Source organism: Vanellus vanellus (genome assembly GCF_965231255.1).
Source record: "Vanellus vanellus genome assembly, chromosome: 6".
NCBI lineage: Eukaryota > Metazoa > Chordata > Aves > Charadriiformes > Charadriidae > Vanellus > Vanellus vanellus.
In genome coordinates, this window is record NC_138911.1 from 14808748 (window position 1) to 14831114 (window position 22367).

The 22367-nt window shown below is 37.9% G+C and overlaps 1 protein-coding gene across 1 annotated transcript in view; it reads right to left on the reverse strand.

Annotated features, from left to right (window-relative positions):
* The window catches only part of SOX6 (SRY-box transcription factor 6), a 230448-nt gene that overhangs the window by 59814 nt on the left and 148267 nt on the right, over positions 1 to 22367 (reverse strand). Inside the window, exon 8 of the mRNA XM_082485970.1 lies at positions 2880 to 3029. Coding sequence (XP_082342096.1) covers positions 2880 to 3029 — 150 coding nt within the window. The remainder of the gene's footprint in view (positions 1 to 2879; positions 3030 to 22367) is intronic.

The window sequence follows — 22367 nt, forward strand, 5'->3', positions numbered from 1 at the left end:
GGAGAATAAGTCCATCTAAGAAAGATCTTAACTTTTGGAAGAAGACTCATTCAAGCAATTAATTTCTTTGATCGGTGTAGATATTCACAATGTAACCTTCTTCCCATTCTTTGAGCTTGTTCCTTTTGCTTAATATATTAAGCAAGACAGAGCATTTGGAAAATTGTGAAACAGTGATTTTCTGTAATTAAAGAGCCCAGTAAGACAGATCTCTCATTTAAAATATGCCCAAAGCAGAATTATGCTGGATATAAGAGAATATCGTCCATATTTTACAACACTGCACTGATCACTTCAAAGCTTAGAAATATATGTCAGAATACAATAATATACTACATTATCTCATCTTTTCCATCCTCCTTACTGTCAAGTGGTGATTTAGCAAAGTACATCTGATCATACACAATGCATCAAACAACAAAATGTAACAAACAGGTATTTATAATGCCATCATATCTGCGGTTTTAAACTGTTTCCATAAAACTGCATGACATTTTTATTCTTCTTGACCTCGCAGTGTGCACAAATGCCCACACCTGTTCAGAGTCCAAGTCCAAGTGAAACACAAAGGCATACGGGACACAGTCCATTGCTGTGCTTTGTGGCCATGCAAGCTGTTTCCTTGCACAGATACAAAGTTGCTTCAATAAATTTCTGTCAGAGTTCAGAGCCCCTTCCAGACTATGAAGTTTGCCAGACTAGGTACTGAGAGTATGTACATATACGAATCTACGCTACTATGTTCAATTTCTAAATAATTTTCTGCCTAGTACTGATACGATCGTGTGAGAAAAAACTCTAAACACTGTCAGAACCTGTTTGTTTGTACTTCATAGACAGCATTCTCATTTCTGCGAGGCAACCAAAAAGCTGGAAAATATTCTGGTCACTGACATAAAAAGCCCTATCATTACTTTTTGAAAGATCTGACTCCTGTAAAAGAATTCCATTAGTTCTATAAATAATGCATGCAGTATATACAAACAACTGTTTAAAAATAGAGAAAATATAGAGGATTTGTTAAGCAATGCATGACCATCAAAACTTTCATGTCTTATAAAGGTGACAATTCGCAAAGAAAGCATATAGGTATAGTTTATTAACGTGTTTTTATGCTAATAATTAATTTCTTCACTGGCCATCGGTATTTATCCACACAAAGCACTTGTAGTTTATCTTTAATATCTTCAATGCAATAGTGTGCTTAATAAAAAATAAGAATAAAAAGGCTTCTTTTTTATTAACATATATTTCAGTCCATTCAAGTTACATTATGTAGGGAAACCCCCAAGAATTTGCATGTGGTCAATTCTGTAATAGGACTCAGCTGGCCACAAAGTTGGAATGGTATGGGCCTTGATTCAAGGAGATATGTGCTTGAATTTAACCAGGGAAAATTTTACTCATATAGTAAAGGTTTGGTTTGGTGTAGATCCATTTGGCTCACTCACTTATGAAATTACTTTTTCACATTAAAGTAGTCAGTAGTATATTCTCAACACCATAAATCACTGGTGTTAGGTATCACTACACTACGACAACTTTGCTGAAACAGTTGGGCTTTGCTTTTGGTGGCTTCTGTATTGACCATAACAAACTCTGCATATGTGGTAAATTTCAGCGACTGCTCTCAAGCCTGGCATCGGATTACAAGAGGTAAAATATTAGACTAATACACATCTACAGTTAAGTAAAGTGAACGTTTTGCTAAATAAATGTTAGATCTGGCCATAATGGAATAGTTTTTATTTATTAGTACTCTCAGCCTAGCAAAAAAGTGTCATGGAAATTTATCAGCCCAGGCAGAAATATCTACTCACCCACACTTTACCACAATGACTGATGATAATGAAAAAACGACTGATATTTTACTCTCATGTCAAAAAATACAAAAAAAAGAAACCCTCACCTCAAGTAAGTAAAATCTTCCCTGGCTGATTTGAGACTAAGGACTGTGTGCCTGTAAGGTGTTAGCAGCTAGCAAAGAGATGAGTTCTCTCTCTCTCTCTCTCTCCACAAAGTCACGATATGCCTTCTTTAGATCTATTTTAATAGTTCTGCATTTATAGCATTACCATTCAAATTGGTTGGTGTTTTTTTACAGTTTGAAGCAAATTGTTTCTCAGCGTATTTAGTCTCATGAAATTCAGAACAACCACAGGAGAACACAGCAATAAAAGCCAGCCAGTTCCACCCAAAGGTACTAGCTGCACCACCGATGTCAAGGGGTGCGTGATGTTCATTTCAAGCTGCTGGCAAATGCCATGTTGTAGCTGCCTGATTCCAAGCAAGTGAGAATAAGCAGGCATAAGCATTCGGCATGGCACAAAACCAACAAGGAGCAGCCCGGTTGTCAGCAGCTGTGTGAAATCAGCAAAAGTCAAATCAATCCAGTGTTTTCCCGGGAGCCCTGACTTACATCTTACTTTTATGTGAGGCTTTTTCCAAAATTGTAGAATAAGTACAGCTAGAGATTTGTAAAATAATTAGAAGATCTACAGTCTCTCTCTTGCCTTAACATATGAGCTAGCACCATATTTTAAGATACTCAAAAGTTCAATGTGAAACAAGTCATGAAATGAATGCCATTTATGCACATTACTAGAATACAAACTGAAATCTTGACAATATCACATTTTACTGATGAATCTGTTGTGCTGCCTGTTGTAGGAAGAGGGACGCCTGATATTTTTGGAAGCAAGAAGTGAATGCTTTCTCTTGCCTTCGCTATACTGATAATAAAGCACTAAACCTGAACATTTTATTTGAATACTGAAGGACTCTAAGGTGGTTCAAATTCCAACTGTAAAACAATTAAATAGACCATTTAATTTCACTGCCCTTTTCAGACACTGACTTTTTTTGTTACTGAAAAATACCTTAACTTGAGTTACCGGGCTGGTCCCTCTCTTCTCATTTTTCATCCCAGTGGGTGAGAGTGCCCCTGTCGTATTTGGTGGCTGTGGAGTAGATGGCATTTTGGCTCCAGGAGAAACTTGCATGCTTGCCAGCTGAGCTGCATACAGTTGCTGGAAGACAAGAAGATATACAATGTATTTCTGCAAAATTCCTTAAAAAAGAAGTTGTAAACGTACATAATTTTTATTGCTCTGCTGTTTCTTCTGTTAAAGGAATTGTAGATTTTTTTAACACTTTCCTGTTTGTGGCTTTTGCCTTCTTATTATTTTCAAAAAGGAAAAAAAAAAAGACTGGAAAACTCCCACACACCAATATTTTTTTTCTTAATTTGACTTTTAGCTAGTTTTTTTTTTTCTTCTCGCTAATGATGGTCATGGTAATGAGCAAAATGTTAGACTGTGCCTGAATATTAAAAATGAAATTGGAAAAAATATAAGGCTTGTTATGAAAAGGAGGTATAAACCGCTGTCAGAAACAACAGTGCTTCAGGTCTTTCTGTTCTTACCAGATATTACCCACCAACTCCAGAACCCTTACTGGGAGCTGACACTGGAAGTGTCTGCTACCAAAAGGCAATGCTGCATCTTCTTTATATAGCAATGAAAGTTAAATAGGCAACAGGGTATGTCTCCATTTCGGTGTACAGTTACTGTTATAACTCTTAGAAATGCTAATAAGGAAAGTAGGCCTCAACAATTCCTGTAAATAGTGATGAAAATACATAAACACCCTCATGGAACTTTTCAAAAAGTTTAACTGAAACATAATAAAAGATCTGTATATTAAAATAAACTGTTCCTACCAATCTAAAGTGTTTACTGAACAAAACCAAATAGGTTTAATTTCCTTCCAGTGACCAAATTTAAACTCTCACCTTGAATTAGCATCAGCAATAATTCTTCTACCATAAACAGGGAAGATCCTAATCCCTCTTCTACACATAAATCTATATAAGCTTTGCTTTATTAGTGAGGAAAAAGCCAGGTGGTTTGTATGTAATTTCCAACATTACTATCATTCAGATGGACAAATAAAAAAAATTACAGTAATCAAAAGCAGACCTTTCAGCACATGTAATTAAATGAAAGCTTAATAAAGAATAATTTGCAAGAGCCAGATGTGCTTATGTCATAATTGTTGCTTTCTTTGGAACAATTTTTCTAATATAACAAGCCTCCACAGAAATGAAAGTTACACAATACTGTAAGCTCAGTGACTCAGTGGCTAGACAAACACGTGAAAGAGGGGCAGAGTCAGAACTCTGGGTGACAAATGAAAACTCTTGTTTGTTTGTTTGTTTGTTTGTTTCCTGTCATTCCTTTTAATACCACACAGAGGCTACAAAAGGATCACGGATTAATATTTTTAAATCAATGGTGTTTAAGTATTTTGGCTAATGTACTATTTTTTCCTGTATTAGAAAATTAGAAAAGCTGAAAATAGAAAAAGTTCCCAGCTTTCAGTGGCATCCTGGAGAATGAAAATGAAGCATTGTATACAATAGTAAGTGGGGATTTTTTTCCCCTACTACTGAGAACTTATCCCTTTTAGCATATTCTTCAGGTCAGTATATGCTTGGGGGTTTTTTTTGTTTGTTTGTTTGTTTCAATTAGGGACCTATTTAACATCTACTTCAACTATCTGGGGGAGATGACATAGATTTTACTAAAACTAGACTAAAAATTTACTACTTAATGTGGCGAGTATTGCACTTGCAAGAACAGGAAAGGAATTCTATGTAAAAACAAATCCAGGTTTATCAACTAAAGGTCAAAAGAATTTCCTTCTCAAGTAAGCTGACAGGGCAAAAAAGGTGGGGTATGAATTATTCTTTCTACAAAATTCAGTCTTTCTTAGAGGATAAAAGTCAATAGCCAATGATGGCAAGCAGCACAGTGTGATGGTGGATCCAGCTGGCTGTCAGCCGCCCACCCAGCTGCTCTCTGCTTCCCCCTCCACAACAGGATGGGGGAGAAAATAAGAAGGAAAAGCTCATGGGTCGAGATAAATACAGGGAGATCACTTACCGGTTACCATCACAGGCACAACAGACTTGGCTTGGCTAAAATTAATTAAATTTATTGCCAATTACAATAGAGTTAGATGGTGAGAAACACAGGCAAAAACTAAAATCCCCCATCCTCGCCATTTTCCAGGCTCAGCTTCACTCCTTCGTTGCTGACTCCTTCACCTCCTCCCCCTCAGGCCTGGCTGCTGACAGGGCCATTCCTCACACTCTTCCCATCATTCCTCGCTGCCTACGTGGCATTTTGCCCTTTTTGGAGAGCAGTTTCCCAGAGGTGCCACCAGCTTGGCTGTCAGGCTCAGTGTTGGCCTGTGGCAGGGCCGCTGAGGAACTGGCTAGGCCCAAGATGGGGCAGCCCCCAGCTGCCTCTCCTCACAGACATCGCCCTGCCACCCCCCTGCTGCTGGCATCTGGGCACAGACACCGGGCATGCACGGCAAATGGAGCTTGTAGCCCCATTAATTGGGACAAGTAAGCAAAAGTGTGTTTATCATCTCTAAAAAAAGCTGCAGCTCACAGTGTAGCTGTATCTTGACCAGATATCTCAAGATCAATGTGAAGAAGAGAGAGATGCACGACCCTGGTGGAAGGAGGGCCCGTTGGTGACCTGGTACCTGAGTCCCAGCAGGACTGGCAACTGAAACAGCCACAGCACCTTAAGCATCACAGAAATAGCAACAAGAAAAGCGGGCTGTTATAGTGACTATCTAGGAAAGGGTTTGATTTTGGAAATGCAAACATTAAAAGCAGAATAAAATTAGAATTATACACCGGTCCCCTCCCAGTGTGTTGAGGTCTGTATTGGCTGTACTACAAGTAGCATGAGGAAGAAATGTTTCTAAAAGGACACACAGAATCAAAGAAATTTTGTCATTTATATATGTGTGTGTGTGTAATTTATCACTGGGTTACTCCAAGGTTATAGTACCAGCTTTAGCCTGGCATTTCTACACATTTGTTTTACACCATAAAAGCAAATGTAAAAGTAAGTAACAGTAATTAGCTTTCTGGTTTGCTTAGACTTAAAAACAAAGCTGTTCCATAAACGAGTGCAAATCTTGCAAGAACTCATACTAGTGCTAGCAACACTGACGTGTGGACTGGGAGGCTGTATAACTTCTCTTAAATACCAGTTTGTATGGGGAGCTAGCCAGTCTGGAAAAATATGCGCATGCCAACATTGCAGGGATAAAATTGATATTTTTGCAAATACCACTGTTGTGGCTTGAAATGGCAATTTAGGACCTCACATTGCGATGGTCAGGTTGTGAAGCTTTTATTTCCAAGACTGAGGGGGAAAAAACCCAAACATTGAATGAATGTTTATTGTTAGCTTTTAATGCTCAAAAGCAAAAGTTTCAATGAAATTTCTTCAATTGAAATGCTAACCTACCAACTATTGAGTAGCATCTAAAAAAATTAACCTGCCTCAAACACTGAAACATATCTTCTTTTCAATGTATGTCTAGCACATAAAGAGAAGAGCATTTCATAACCCTTATGTCAACCACTGACTCAGAAGGCTACAGAAGATTAGAAATTAGATACTCAAAACCATCAAGAATTCATGATTGTTTTAAGAAGTCTTTAAAATATATAGCCTGGTTTTGTTTTGATTTTTTTTTTAGAGGTCACTAAGTTATATTCTTACAATCCAGTTCCTGGCATCTAAATATAAGTAGTGCTGGTTTTGAGTTACCGAGTGCTCCTGCATATTTAAAAATTTTGAAAACCGGCTTACTTAAGATGCATGAGCAAAGATGTAGTTTTAAAGTTTTCAGAACAAGGTTTCTTCTAATGTCATGACCTGACACTGAAGAGCAGGAATTTGAAATGCTGCAAGTCTCACTTAAGGCAAAGGCAAGTGAAGTCTCACATTTAGGCACCTATGAACTTACAAGGCCTATGAACTTCAGCGCTTGTTACTGAAACTCTATTCCAGCTGTAATCAACTAAAAATCTGAGGGGAATTTATGAAAGTTGGAGGTCACTATGAGTCTGAATGTTGTTCATCTACCTTAAAAAAATTACAGACGAGTGGGAAAGCACTGTACTCAGCATGTGTACAGCACAGCACAAGCACATTCTGATTTTTCACCTGGAAAAAGCAGAATTGATACTAAGCCTTTGCTATAGCTTAGAGCTACCATTCAAGAAGAACTGAATAACCAACAAAAATAATAATCTGGGTGGTGGTGGCAGTGGTATTTTCTTCTTCAGAAATTGCCTATGGCGATTGATGAATTACTTCCATTTCACTGTTTTTATGAAATGTATCATCCACAATTTTAAATTTCCCAAAAAAGTATGAACTAATAATAAAGCATCTTGACTGATCCAAATGTTAAAACCTTCCTTAACGCCATCTAAGTTTCACAATGCCATTGCGAGATATTTTCACGATACACAAGGATAACTGCCTTTGCTGCCCGTGTTCATTCATGTCTTGCCAGAAGACAAAGACCTTAAGCTTACACATCCCTCTCACAGGTTTCAAAGTTTTTTCAATTGTTTTTCAACTGTTTTGTTTTTCAATTAGCTTTCAATAACCAAAACTCATTTATTTGCTCAGGTCCTTTCCCATATGACTTTTCACTTGCATGTAGGCCTCTGACATTCCTAGACATGTGCTCTGCTTAGGCTGCAGCATCTGTGTCTAAATGAATGAAGAAAGGTGAAGAATTTTGAGAATCGAATGTTACAGAAGTAACATGTGGTGAGAAAAATAGAATGGGCCTTAAATCAACACAGTTAAGGGAGATTTGCACTGACAACAACTTGTAAACTTTGTGACAGGCTGTTTTACCACCTCATATGGAATTATGATAATCATAACCTTCTTACCAGTGGCTGGTCAATGACAGGCCTTATGGAAAAAGTTTGTTTAAAGAAGATACTTCGATAAAGAGAAAGCAATCAACTGCTGCATAGGAGAGAGGCAGTTTCTTTAGATATATGATCCCAGGGAGGAAATGGAGAGAGCAGTTGCACTTGTATATACGAGAACAAAAAGAGCAGTTGCACTTGTATATATGAGAACAAAAAGGCAAGGGCTAGAAACATTTCAACTGACTGTGTGGGTGAGGGAAAATTTGGTCACAGCAGTGGAGATATAATTCAGATGTTATTCTTTGCAGCAGAGTTCTGAAAAAACTACAGCAAAGCCAAATGTGAAATATGAAGATAAGAAAGAGAGCGGTTGCAATAGTCAGGGCAGCAGATAAGTGCAGGTGATGAGGCCTGGCCTGGCACAATGAATTGCAATGGATGCACTTGGAAGATGGCCCACAGGAAATTCAGTAGAAGCGGGCTTGATTCAAGGAGAAAGAAGGGATCTGTTCTGGAAACATTTACCCATTTATTTTGTTTTACTAAAAGACTTAGACCAAAATGAAAAGACATTCTCCTTTTTCTGTATTTGTACGTTATTTCTCCAATGGTGCTAGATTGTTTTTTTTTTTCCTCAGAAACAAATGCTGAATTTTATGGACCCTGATCAATTCTAAAGTCTTCCATTACTAAAAATGCAAGTCCTGTGTTACATCTTCAACAAATACATTTGCTACAGTAAATGAAACTGAACAATAAAACTACTGAGAATCAAGTGAGAATCCTTATTTGTCAGCATTTTAAAGGAATTGTGCAAAGCTGAAATATTTATAGAGATGAAAGTTCAGCTATTTAGACAATGAGTAATTTAGTTTCTAAAGATGAAAAACTCTAAGGAGTGACTGCAAGTGCTGTTGAAATCCTGCACTACAAGAGGTAATGCAGTTATTTTTTTCCATAGTATATTTAGTATGTAGTGTTGCAAAGCTATAATTCCAGAATTTTTCTTCCGAGTATATAACATGCAATAATAATACTTAGAACTGTCTGATCATAAAGGGTTTTTACAAGCTCACCAAAGCCAGCAACATCTTTACTATTTCCAGCACACATTTCTGAAAAGAAGCTACCCAAAACAAAAAATCCCACCTTCAGTGGGACTGCTTATTTTTTGTTATTGGTGCAGAGGTGCTTAAAATAAGCTTGATGTCAAACAGATTCAAGGAAATAGAGTCTCCGAAAAAGTTTTCCTTTGGTTTGGAGGAAGAATGGATTAGTGCTCAAACCCATGTTTTGGGTGTCATATATAATAACTATGGAAATAAAGGTTAAGTGCTGACCTGAGCTCGATGTGACTGGTATAGCCTTCAGCAGTTCAAGCAAGGCAACCTTTTCAAAAAGCAGTGCAGAAGCATAAATACCCTAATCAAAAATTTCACCCACATCTTAATCTAAGTGCAAGAACCGTTTCTAAAGTAACATTAATTGTACTTATTCCTTCCTATTTTTGTATATAAATGACATTTTTTGTATTGGGATCTCTTTTACACCAAATATGTTCAGTGACTAACACTGCTCTAGCACCAAGGTAAGAAACGGGGTTATTGACTTATGTCTTTTTAAGATATTTTAAGATTATATTTAATGCAGATCCTTAGAGTGAGAGGAAGGTTAACGGAAAACGACATCCAGAACCCAAGACAGCCTAAGTGACTCATCAGCAACTTAACCATGTGACAAACCCAGGGGCAACTCGAAGGCAGCTACTGCCTGTGGAGTTTGCCAAGAAGCCAGATGCCATCACCAGAAAAACACCTTCCAGAGCTCAGCATCTGAGTCCTAGGATTGCTCTCCACACAAAAGGAAAAGGAGGAGGAGGAGAAAGAGAACAAGGAAAGGTGCATATAAAATTGTTAAAGGAAATACACAGGAAAGCAACTGTTATTTGAATTTAAAAATCTAAAACCTGGAAAAATCAAAGCTTTTGCTGATGAAAACCAGATCCTTTCAAATTAATAGATACACTAATTTATGTTAAAAGTGTATATTTTCTTTTGTTTTACAATATATTTGTGCAGGTGTTACCTGTTAAAAAAGTGTATTTTATATATTTGTTTTCATAAAATTTGGATGTCTCGGTAGCATTTTCTGAGTTTGTTCTAAGAAAAATGTTAACAAAAGAAGGTGAGTTACTAGCACTGTGGGCCAGACCCTCCTCTCATGTGTGCCACCACATGGATAATAGTAGCTTACTATTTAAGAACCATCGATTATGCAACATCAACTTAACTCACACTTTTACGCTAAATAACTGAGAACTTCACATGGGTATACCTGAAATGGCATAGATCAAGTACAGCTGGAGTAACAATTGGGGAAAAAGTGTTTAATTTAGAAATACGATAAATATTAAGTAACAATACGCCACAAAGACTCCTTTTTCTCTTCAGAATCCAAGTGTCATAATATATGTACATGGTTTCCTTTTAACAGTGTCATTCCTTTCTTTCCCCTGTTTGTACATGTCTAACCTATCCATAGTGGACATAACATTCTGATTTTAAACACCCATATATCACCCTACAGCAGAGCCTGCTCATTGTTACAGAGTGTGAATAGCCTCTGCTCCCTATAATAATGCACCAAATACCTTTGCAACAAGGCATTAAGGTGCAACACGAAGAGGCAGCTAATGAATCATCATAACTAATGTCATAATAACAAAGATTGTTGCAGTGATTATTTATGCACTTGCTGGCTAATGTGCTCTCAGATTTATTACAACCCAATATGTGCAAACAAACTAACTGTATTCGTGAGAATACAAATAATGCATTTTGCAGTCACGGATGGAGTTAGAAGACTTCAGTTTTCCCTATATATTCAGGTGTGCATCTACTGAAAAAAATTCTTTCTCAGCTAAAAGAAAGATTTTACCAGTTATTCATATTCATCGATTTCAGGTTTTTTTGAACTATTAACACCAGTAATTTCAGCGTCTATCAGTTGCTAGCCTATATATTGTCAAGGGAAATTTCTATGTGGCCTTAAATCTCATTCAATTCCTGTCTCCTTAGGAGATGCACATGCCTGTTTTGCTTCTCTCTCAAGCTGCAAAGTAACAGATACCTAATTTCACCACTGAGTGTCTGCCGGTTCCAACTCCTTTTACTGACCACATTGCACTGGTTCAGAAAAAGAAAAATCACTCTCGTCGCTTCTACTGTGCTGCTGCAGGTAACGGCCGACCCATACTGAAAATAAAAGAATCTATACCCGTTTTAGATAGTGCAGCTTGTATTGTTGTAGTACTGTGGAGTCAAGATCCCCTTATGCAAAATAACAGCTTTATTTTGTTAAAAGGGCCTAACTTTAAGTGGACCGTGGAATATTTATGGCTCTCAGTAGTCCTTTGAAAGAGTTATCTTATGTTTTTATGCCGATCATGGGTCAGAGGTTCAAATCAGCACTTCTTTCTGTCACTCCTTATATGTTTTACTATAATTTACAGCTCAGCAAGAGGACTCATAAAACAAAAGTGTCTATTTTACTTCAGCAACTAATTCTAGCTAATCAAAGCTTTCCAGCAAAACAACCCAGCATGAAACTCTGCGTGGAAAATATGCAGAGAACAAAGCGTTTTGTCAAATAACACATCTCATGATGTAAACACATATGTCTCTTATAGGAAATTTTATCGCTTCCACATTATCGGCACACAAAAGGAGCATTCTTGTCGCAGACCTGGTGCGACTGTGGAGCCATCGTCATTGGAAACAAGGGCCTGATTAGGTTCCCACACAGATATGAATAGATTTTCTTTTTTTAGCGTAATGCTGCCTTTCTTATTTCTTAAACAGACTAGTAATTGTGGCTGTAAAAACAGTGAATTGTGTTTGGACGACATTTGTTTCTTCATATTTTTTTTAGCTACCCAATGACACCAATTATCCCATATGGTTGTCCTCTTCTGGAAAGTCTGAGTTAATCCACAGCTGTGAAGATGAAGACGCACCCAGCAGGCTCTAAATCTGGTGGGTCTCTTTTCTACTAATAAAGTCCACAGCCTGCTGGACAGATGTTAAGAGGATCTGTTAAGTAAGTCAGTGACAAAGTCCCAGACTTCTGCTGGGGAAAATAGTTAGCAAAACCGTATCTATTCTTCACAGATTTTCATTTCGTCCCTCATCTTTTGGAGAAGCAAATTTTCGTTACTTGGTAGAGAAGAGTCCCACAGCATAATATGAATGGACTGCACAAAATATGAATGGACTAAATGATTGCATTGGCATGTATTCTGAAGAAATGACAGAACTTTTTGTCCTTGACTTGTTCTTGCATATTGTGGTTCCTGCACTAGTATTTTGTTTGGTTTTACACATCATGGTATGGAATTGTATTGGGAGAGCCTGAATAAGTATTGCCAGCTATAAAACGTCTGCCTAAATTTTTAATATAATGGGAAACGTAGACTGAAAATGAAATTACCATTTGACTAATTTTTCTTTAAATGTTATTAACATTGCTTATTTTTAAGTAAAGGATTTACAGACAATAAAGTCTCGCCTCAAGGCTCATGCTGATGTTCTGGGGGGAGGCGGGGCGGGGGAAAGAGGGAGACGAAAGTGGAATGAGAAGATACCTGCAGCAAGATCCACGTTTAGAGACATACTCACTTTTCCCTATCCCCACCTGTTTATCATCATGGCCTGACAGCATAAACATCTGATCCCAAAGTCTCTCTCAAGTTACAGTCATGTAAATTTGGAGAAACACTAGAGAGTTAAAATGTATGCACCCATGCAATAAAGAACTAACTTGCCTTCAGGCACATGTGCATTAAGATGCTCTTAAGATCATTTCTGTTTTGTTCGCAAACTGTATTTCTCATTGTTTTGACCTCATCCTGCTTTGACGTAATGAAGTAGAAATGGCCATCAGAACAGCTCACTCTGCTTTGCTGCCTAAATGCAAGCAACTCTCACTTAGGCATTGTTCCTGAGATCGTGTCCCTTAGAAATCAAATGGCTTTGATTTAATTGAATTATGACGGTTAAATACAATCTCTCAGCAACTGCCTGTTCACAACCTATTTACTGTAAAGCTGTGGGCAAAGCCAAAGAAGAATGTTTACAGTTCAAATAAATTATCTATCGCTGCAAGTAACTAAGACAATGCATATAATTTGGCACCTAGCTGTTGCTTCTGTAGTATTGTATTTGTTTCTCCTTAGGAAGTAAAGCTGCTGGTTTATTAGTTTTACAGCACCTTTACAAGTTTCCAAGATGTAATGTCACCCCATCATCCTATTAGGCTGCTAGGAATTTTTAATGATAGCACCAAAATTGTGAAAGAAAATTTTTCAATCTGCAAAAAATATGAATTAAAAAAGGTATCCTAAAATTTTTATACAATTAAAGTTCAGACATTACATTAGGTATCTTATATTACCATACGATACATGTAATGTTGGCTGTATTGAAATAAAATAACTACTCAGCTCACAAGTGTCAGTATCTGTGATATCTAAATGAGGTTTCCTATTTCTTCCAATGTGACCGAGTCAAAAGTCTTACCCTGTAAAGTGTAGGTACTGGTCCTAAGTCCCCCAGAGAGAAAACTGTATTTTTGCCACTTCAGAAAAGAACAAAGAGCAGGCTGAAAGCTGACCAGGGGAACAAAGTAACAGCTACTAAAAAAAAAAACCCAAACAAACAAACAAAAAACGCCCTAAGATAAATAAACTGAAAGCCTTCCGCAGCAAATGTGGAGCTCTCGCTTTCTGACGAGCAATTCCCTCGTGAAGCCACCGACTGCAGGGAGAGGCAAAAATCCTCACTGACTTGGCGGTTGTGTCTCACCTCATTTCACTCTTTTTTTTTTTTTTTTTTCCTTTCCAAACAGACTGAGTGTTGGTCTGCTGAGAATATGATGCTAAGCCACTTTTCCTGTAGAGTTTTTAAACTGGGCCTCTGAGAAAGGGTTTGATACAATTCAATGACTGAAGTAATACCTTTGTCCATCTGAGCATTAAATGGCCCATTGAAATACAGCTTAGTTAGAAAGAATTTCAGTAAATGGTGCTTTCTATTTTTTTTTTATTTTTTATTATTATTATTCCTCTCCCAACAGATTACAGCCTGGATCTGAAAATGCAGTTCAATCACTTTTGGTTGCCTCTCAGGTCAGGCCTTTAGCCAGTATTAATTAAATATAACCCCTTTAGAATACTGGAGGTTAAATGAGAGCAACAAACCGGTCGTCTTCAAAATATTACCTCACACTCTCCAAAAAGCTGTAATCTGTTTGGGAGGGCCCTCATTTAAACACATTGGTCTTAACAATGAAAATTTATTGAGGGATGGGGGGAGCGGAATCCATACTAAATGCTATTTTGTCCAACGGCTTGTAATCACAAAACATTAAACATCTATTTCCATGCAATATACCATGTCTATTGTGTTTAAATAACACACCTCGTAAAGGAAAGTGCTGCAACAGACAATTTAGGCTGTAGCAGCAGATACAGCACAATTTTCAACTTGATAAAGTGAAACTATAAAGAATCAATGCATAAGTCAGACAGCTTCCATACCTAATATTCTTCCCTGCAGCTATTAGAAGTTCGCATTTTTGTCTCTAGTAGGCATGAATATTAGTATACCTTCAATTTCATGTCTTCAGTCACATTTTGTTGTCTGTTCCATACAATTTGACCAGACCATGAAATTGGAAAGTAGCTGAAATTGTCTTTTTTCATCTTAATGATTTTAAATGAGAAAGGGAGGTTTTTCTGTAAGCTATTTGTTTACTGCTTTGTAAAAAGTTTCCTAAAGTATTCATAGCAATTTTACTATTAAATTAGTTGAAAGAAAGCTTTTTAATACATGGCAATTAGTCTTGTCTTTCTGAACATGACTTTACTGTAAATACTCCTCCTTGACTATCCCTTTGTCCCAAGATTCCTTAGAAGAACGCAACCAAGCGATAATTCAGCATTATTGCTGCTTCAGTGCACTAATCGCTTAAAGAGCAGCAAGGACCCTATGTTTACTGCCACAAGGCTCCTACAGCCTCCTGGCCTAAGGCAGGCATCCCAGCCCAGCAGCATCCAGATGTCAAGAGGAATATCCAGGTCCTGATGCAGCATGCCGCTCCATTCCAGTATGGCCTAAACATCTGTTTCATCTGCTGGCGTACAACCTGCTGAATACGCTGAGACTGCCGCACAAAGTAGGGAATTGAATGAGGGTGGGAGTGAAACACTGCAGTTGCATAGCTCCCCGTACATATCACCAAAAACCCCTCTGTGCAGACACAAAAATTAACATGAAATGCTTGGAACCCCAAAACTGGAGTTTGATCATTTGCGGTCGCAAATGGAGCCCTCCGGACTAAAAATCTAGACAAATAGCAGGAAGGACAATGGGATAATTAGAAAAAAAATGGTTTTACACAATGTACGTTTTGCATTTTTTCTCCTAATGGAGAAAGAGGCCGTCTCACTTTAGCTTCTCATCTTACTAATTTTACCCTGGTTTAATTCTTTATGGTGTAAGAAAAAGACAAAGGAAAAAAAAAGCAGAGAAGTGTGTAACACAAATTGCTTGTTGGGGTTATAACAACCGCTCTTCATACAAAATGTGTAAAAATGAGGTGAACATAGGCATCTGTTACATATTTATAATTTTCTATAGATAGTAACTCAGGAGTTCTAAAACAATAGGCATCTTTTGTCTAAAAGATAGGAATATGTAAACACTGACACTTTATCTTGAGGCATGACAAAAAACAGCAAGCATTTTAGTTGATCTAGATTAAGTTCTGACAAGGAATAAAGGAATGCTAACCGTTCTCACCTCTTCCACTTTGTGTATCTATTCTCTTGTATTTTTGCTAGCAACAATAATAGAGTAGCTGCATGCTACCATGCAAATTCTTTGAGTCATTTATGAAAGCAAGATCAAAGCCCAAACTGAGAGTGCATCTTTTTTCCGCTGTATTTTTTTCTCAAGAGGGGGACCTAATGAGAGGTAGTGTAACCAGGAGTCTCCCGCTGCAATTGCAGAGCAGGAGCTCTCGCACAGCGCAACCTCCTGGCTTAGTCTTTTCTCTGGCCAGCCCGGGGACGTGCCATACCTCTGTGTGTCAGGAAACGGGAGCACAGAAGGCAGGAGGGACTTAATACTTTTGTGTCCCACCTCCGCATGGGGTGAGCACCTGTACCCAGAAATAGGAAGTATCCCTCATACCTTCCGCTTAAACACACCCTCGGCGAACCTGGACAACTCACCCTTTCCTTTGTGCTGCTCATGAAGCGGATACACTGTTACTGCATGACTAAAGTGTCTGAACTAGGTATATCGGAATACAACCATACAGTATTCCTATTAAAGATAAAATGTGAGCATTAACAAAATCTGTTATTTTCATAAAATATTGTAAATATCAAGAAAAAACAGAATGCCACAATATGTAAAAACTTCATCAAATGTCCATAGCCATTTCCTCTGCAGGATAGCAGAAATGTCAATAAAATCTTTCTCTTATGCACAAAGATTTGCATTCCTTCATTTAATGCTGTCAGATTACTGATATGCTACTTTTTGATCACAATTCTCCTGTTATTTACCATGCACAGGAAAGAACACAATTGACATCTTTGTGATTCTCCCAGATTATATGTTGTACTACACAGCTTTGAAACTGGCAAAAAATCTTTCACTTTTTTTGTGATTTTACAAAATAACTGTTACACATTCTGCTTAAAACTATTCTATATTTGATGTAGAATTAAACAGATAAACAAAAGTTCATTTAAGCCTTTCGTAGAAAGCCATTTGCAGCATAGGACAACTGCGTTTGCTTGAAAAAGTAATTTTGAGTTTCCAGTGGATGATGTTACTCCACAAAAAACGCGAAATGTCGAAGATAAATCTTTGTCTGATTTTCCTATGTTCGCTTCTATGACAATTTGCTTTTGGCATTTTTATAGCATAAGTTCTACCTCATCAAAATGGTGGATTAGCACTAAAGTTAACAGAGTAAGAAGCTTACCTAGGAAAGCAAGCAAGGACCAGGAAGCATGGATCCAAAGACACCTACAAAGGCTCTAGTATTTTAAACTCTTTCTCCTGTATCCAAGGAAAGCAAACAAGCAGCACTTATTTCAAATAAAAATATAACCAGATCTATCAGGAAAAAATGAAAATCTAACCAGATGGCTGCAGCGGAGCGCAGTTTTTTCATTCACTTTACACTATCATAATATTACCTTCTCTGGTGACACTGTAAATCAAATTATTCATAGAAAGAATTTAAAATGTTTTCTGATATTCTTTTAGAAGCTCTTCCAAAAATCAGTATTTTGTTCCTTACTGCTAATATAAAATATCTTTAACAATAAACGTGAGAGGTCTATACAAAGAGCAGTTCACTCATGAATTCAGACACTTTCACACACCTTATGTGGAGAAATGTGTTCTGGACTAAAGTTCGTGTAAAAAGAAGGAGCTGCTTAAAGAGAATCCCCGTGATAAGGGAAATAAAATTATACGATTGAAAAGCAATTAATTACAGTAAGTTTTGTGAACGGGTGATAGCTATCAAAGCTTATCAAATTTTGCCTTCCAGAATTTCATATATTTATTTTTAAAAAGTGTTAACACATAGATGAGCTTTGGGAGAGAAGTCAGGAGTTTCATTCAGGCTCATGTCAGCAGGATTACAAGCAATTATGAGTAACTGCTTGTTGAGCTGTGCCAAATGAGTTGGTGAATGAGTTTCCTCGTAAGCACATGTCCATGTCACTGGTACAATTGCCAGTAATGTAGACAATCTTAGCTGAAGGGGTCTAAAAACTGAAGTATTCTCCTAATCCCACAGGGCATTAAATCAATTCAGGACAGAAGATGTTTGCGCAATTGCTGCTTCTGGTGGAGACCTTCTAGGTTTGTCAACCAGGCGGCAGACAGAAAAACTGAAGTATAAGTAAAAGAATTCAGGACATGGAAAAAATAAGTGGCAATAAATCTTCTCTAGAAATATTTCTGAAGTCTGGCATAGGTTGGGGGGTTCATTCACTATCTGACCACCCAGAAGGAGAAACTGTCAAATATAACGACTGCAGTATTTCCTTGTGGAGAACTGTACAGACACAGAACAAGAAACCTGAACGCTCACCTACCACTGCTAATCATACTAAGAGGCAAAAGCACAACAGTTAAAATTCTACAGGCTCCCATGACAGAATAATGAGACACTATCCCAATAATAAATGGGTGCAAGTCAGGAAAAAGGAAGAGCTCCGTTTAAACCACCTCTCTCAATTCCCACGTCTGAATCCCCACCTTGTGAGAAGATGCCGAGGCAGCTCTCATTTAAGAGCTGAATTTTTGAAAGTGCTGCTTGGGGTTTGAAGCCATAATGTTTTCCTACTGTTATAAGAGACACATAGAGTTCATGTGGCAGCTTGCAGCCATTCTATTATTTTTCACTAGCAAAAATGGACGAAAGACAGGGCTATAATAAATATATACTGGCTCTACTGATCAGGAGAAGCTTTATCAGTCAGCTGGGGCACATCTGGGAAAAAAGTCACTCAGGTGAATCTCTAGCATCCCATTCAATTAACATACCATTAAAAATAGTTTGTCCCTGTTCAGCCTGCTGCGTTACCTGATAAGTCAACATATTTAAAATGTATATTTAAATGCAGAAAACAGTGAAATGTTTTCTTTGTGAAGCAGAAAACAAGCCCAGTTTACAGATATTTTAAAGCATTAGAAATAATTGTGCTTTACAGGCTGCTTAGCAGATCTCTTACACTGATCTTTTACTGTATATTGAGAAACTTTCATGCACCTTCAAGGAAAATTAAATAGTTTCCTTAAAGGAAGCGCCCACAAAATTATGCAAAACATATTCAAATGGGCTTATAAAAATTACATCTAAAAAAATTTCACATTTGCACCTCAAAACCAGGTAACCGGGAACTTATTATTACAAATTCATCGTAAGCTGATGTACTTTACACAAGTAAATGTGAATTTGCGTAAGCCTGCCATGCTTTCTGAACTGCGGTGGGTGTGATGATATTTCAGCAACAGTGCTGGGACCAGATTAAAATGGTTATGAGGCCTCATCTTAGCCCTTCCTTAGCTGTTGAAGACTGCAGCAGAAGAGATGGCCCGTACTGGATCAATTACTATCGATAGCTCACAGATGTGTTATTTAATAAAGCTGTAGACTAGTTAAATCTGGTGACGTGTTCTCTCGCATAGGACAAATGATGCGAATTTTTGAAAGGACTTTACCTCTTTTATTTCTCCCTTCACTTCCAAAAATGCCTGTGGACAGAACAAGATACTCTCACTATTCCTGCACCTGAAATACTTCTTCATTTGTTTTCATGCTTAGCTGTTTGCTAACACAACACCAAAATATGTCTTCTATTGTGTTGACTTCACTAGATTTTGTGGATGATTCCTTTAAGTCCCGAATAATCCCTTAATACTGACATTTAAGCACAACGTGTTTTTCTTCCTGTATTTCTGACAATGCTCCTCCCTCCAGTCTCTTTTTGTCAGGACTGATATGCAAACCTTCTGTTGTGCCCCACAGCCGTATGCAGCCTTCATGCTGAGCCTTACAAATAGACAGATGATTCCAATAGTTTCTATGAGTTAGGACACTTTTCTCAATGGTATGGAATCCGAAAACATCATAGGCCAAATACACATCTTAGACAAGCAGGGTGTTGGAGGCAATACCATTCCTATTTCGTCAGCTAAAAAGACTACTCAGTGATAGCAATAGCTACACGCTGATTTGATGAGCTCTATCTCATCTTCTATGAATTTCCCTTTATTTCTGAATTGGGTCAGCGGGAGGGAATACTCTCTTATAATCAAAGACCCTCTGAAACAAGGCAGGTGATGGTCTCTTTCCCATCCACACATCTTTACAAGAATTATTCTGCTTCCTTTGAGCATGCGTGTGTGTATGTCTACACCTAGAAGCTCTCATCTAACCATCCTTGTTCTTAGAACTTTTACTTCAGATGAAAGGTGAGTTATTAAGTTTTCTTTTTTCTGTAGCAATTAGTCAGGAAGGAATAGAAGTGTATTATTTTCCTTTGTTTATAGACCTGACTTAAAAGGCATTTTTGTCTTTAATTTGATTGCTGCTAAGTTCCTAAACATCCAAATATGTTAACACCTTCACAGGAAAAAATCCTTCATGTTTGCAATTTGTAGCCAAATTAAGCAGCTTGCTCTATGGTCGTCAGAAATATAATAAAATTCCAGAAACATATTCACTTGCAGCTAATTCCTGTAAGGCATACACCTTATACATTTCTGGAAAGCTTGAAGGAATCCAACTGCCAGCTCAGAGTATGCCTCACAGTCAGCCTATTCCCTAAAGGGATGCCACAGTTTTAAAAGAGCTTTCAAAAACGTGCTCATCCCCTGATGGCACTCTGTAGTACTGGTGCCTCTGGTGCTCTGTCAGTAAATGCAGCAGTAACTTATTTGCTTCTTACTGGCTTCCGAGTGAATACATACCCCAGGGAGTGAGCTTTGCAAAGCGCAATTATTTTAAAATAGAGCCTGGGCTTTCAGTGAGGGGCAGCCAATGGTTAAGGCAGTGAGAACGTCTTGTTGATGCTGGGGGCTCAGCCTCCTCCAGTCACTTGGGCTCAAGCTTCTGCCTTGATACAGACTGAAAAGACACAGGAAACCTCCTGCAATCCAGGCTACAAGGACGACATCCTTTTAAATATACAAGTTTCCTGATAAGTGAGCTTATGTCCGTGCCATTTATGATCTCAATCGTAAAGTCTGCCTGGAACAGAGCATATGGGCCTGGAAGGCAGCTGTCCTGCTCGGTAAGATCTAAAGGTGCAAAAGACAGGAATCATGCCAGGAGCCTGATCCCTAGCTGTCTGATTGAAAAGTCTTCCCTCTTGGGAGAGAAGAGCAGGCGTAGGATGGGAGCACTTCCCAAGGCAGAGGAGGGGTTCGTCATCTGAAGGGAACAGAAACAGAGAGCTATGCCAGGCTGGGTGACAGTCCGGTGGCTAGTGTCCTTCCTGCAATAGGGGGAAACACAAGCCCAGGACTGGACTTAGGCTTGCCACATCCAAGACAAGTGCTAGAACTGCTACAGACCATAGAAACAGTCTCTTTCTTAAACATTTCTATAAATTTTTTATTAAATAATGTGACAGTGTTCCATTAAGCAAGAATAAGAGTAACAAAGACGTGCTGTTTAAAGCGGTCATTGGAGATGCAGGGCATTAAACGGGTGAGAAAAGGGTCTTGCAGCTGCAATGCTGCCGTACCACACTGATTACTCTAGCTAATGGTTTTGCTTGTTTATCTGTCCATTTTTACTGACTTGAAGAGAATAGGGAGACTTCATCTCAGTTTGACCAGGGATGCCATTACTGGGGCAGCTAGGAAAATCCTCCTGGCCCAAATTTCATCAGAATTGATATTTTACAGCAAAAGTGTCAATTTTGATGGGCTGTCTTTTCCTGATAGAAATCACTTTGCCAGATAATTCAGGGCTGAAGTTGAGAAGGACTAGGAGAAAATGGAGTATTAAGAAATTCTGCAAAGAAAGGAGGTCATATGGTAAAATATTGACTCAATGACATCATTTTCATTGATACTGCCACTGATATAATTCAACTTGATAACACAGATATTACATACAGAGACATAAACATTCAAGTAGGGAAAGGCACAAGTATAACTATTTCATTGATTTTAATTAAATTTTCCTAAGTGTTGCAAGGTTGGCATATTTTTAATTTTATTTTCATTAAAGGGCTTGCTTGGTGTCTCAGAGCCCTAATAAAATCTTCTTCCTACCTCTTTCCTTCCTCTGCTACAACCTAAATTTCTACATAAGAAAAGGACCAAAATATTTAATTTACTACTTCCATATACTGAAATTTGCACGCACCATTCCCTTAATTTAGGCCACTAGTCACTGTATCATAATAAGGAACATTCTGTTAAAATATGCCCACCTAGAGCTCAGTAGTCTTTGAATGCTAGATAAAATCATTCTATAAGGCTAATGAAGACAGAAACTCTGCCTGTAACAATATTAAGTTTGTTTTCTCTAGTGATTCGAAGAAGTGAGCAATCTGTCAGTAATACATTGAGGGAAATTACTTGTCTTGTAGGAATTCCCGCTGACAGTCGCTCACTCACAGTGCTGACCCAAACATCTACCCGCTGACAAACAAATTACAGTGTGTAACTTTGAAAAGGTAACTAGCTGGTTTTAATTGTGATTGCTCTCACCAAATCTCTCTCACGTTTACCCAATCCCCATTCTTCGTTATGTTAAAAAAAAAAAAAAAAAAGAAAAAAAAGGAAAACTCCTTGGTTTTTGCATTTGAAAAAATTATTATTGCCTACATCCGAGAGTGTTATGTCAGATAAAACTGTTAAACTGTGTCTAACCAACATTAAGACTGGCAGCCCTGCCAGTGACTGACTGGGTGAGCGAACACATTACTGAGACAGCATTGTAGAAATTAATTTTCTTCAATAAAGTGATTTTTAAGGCTCAT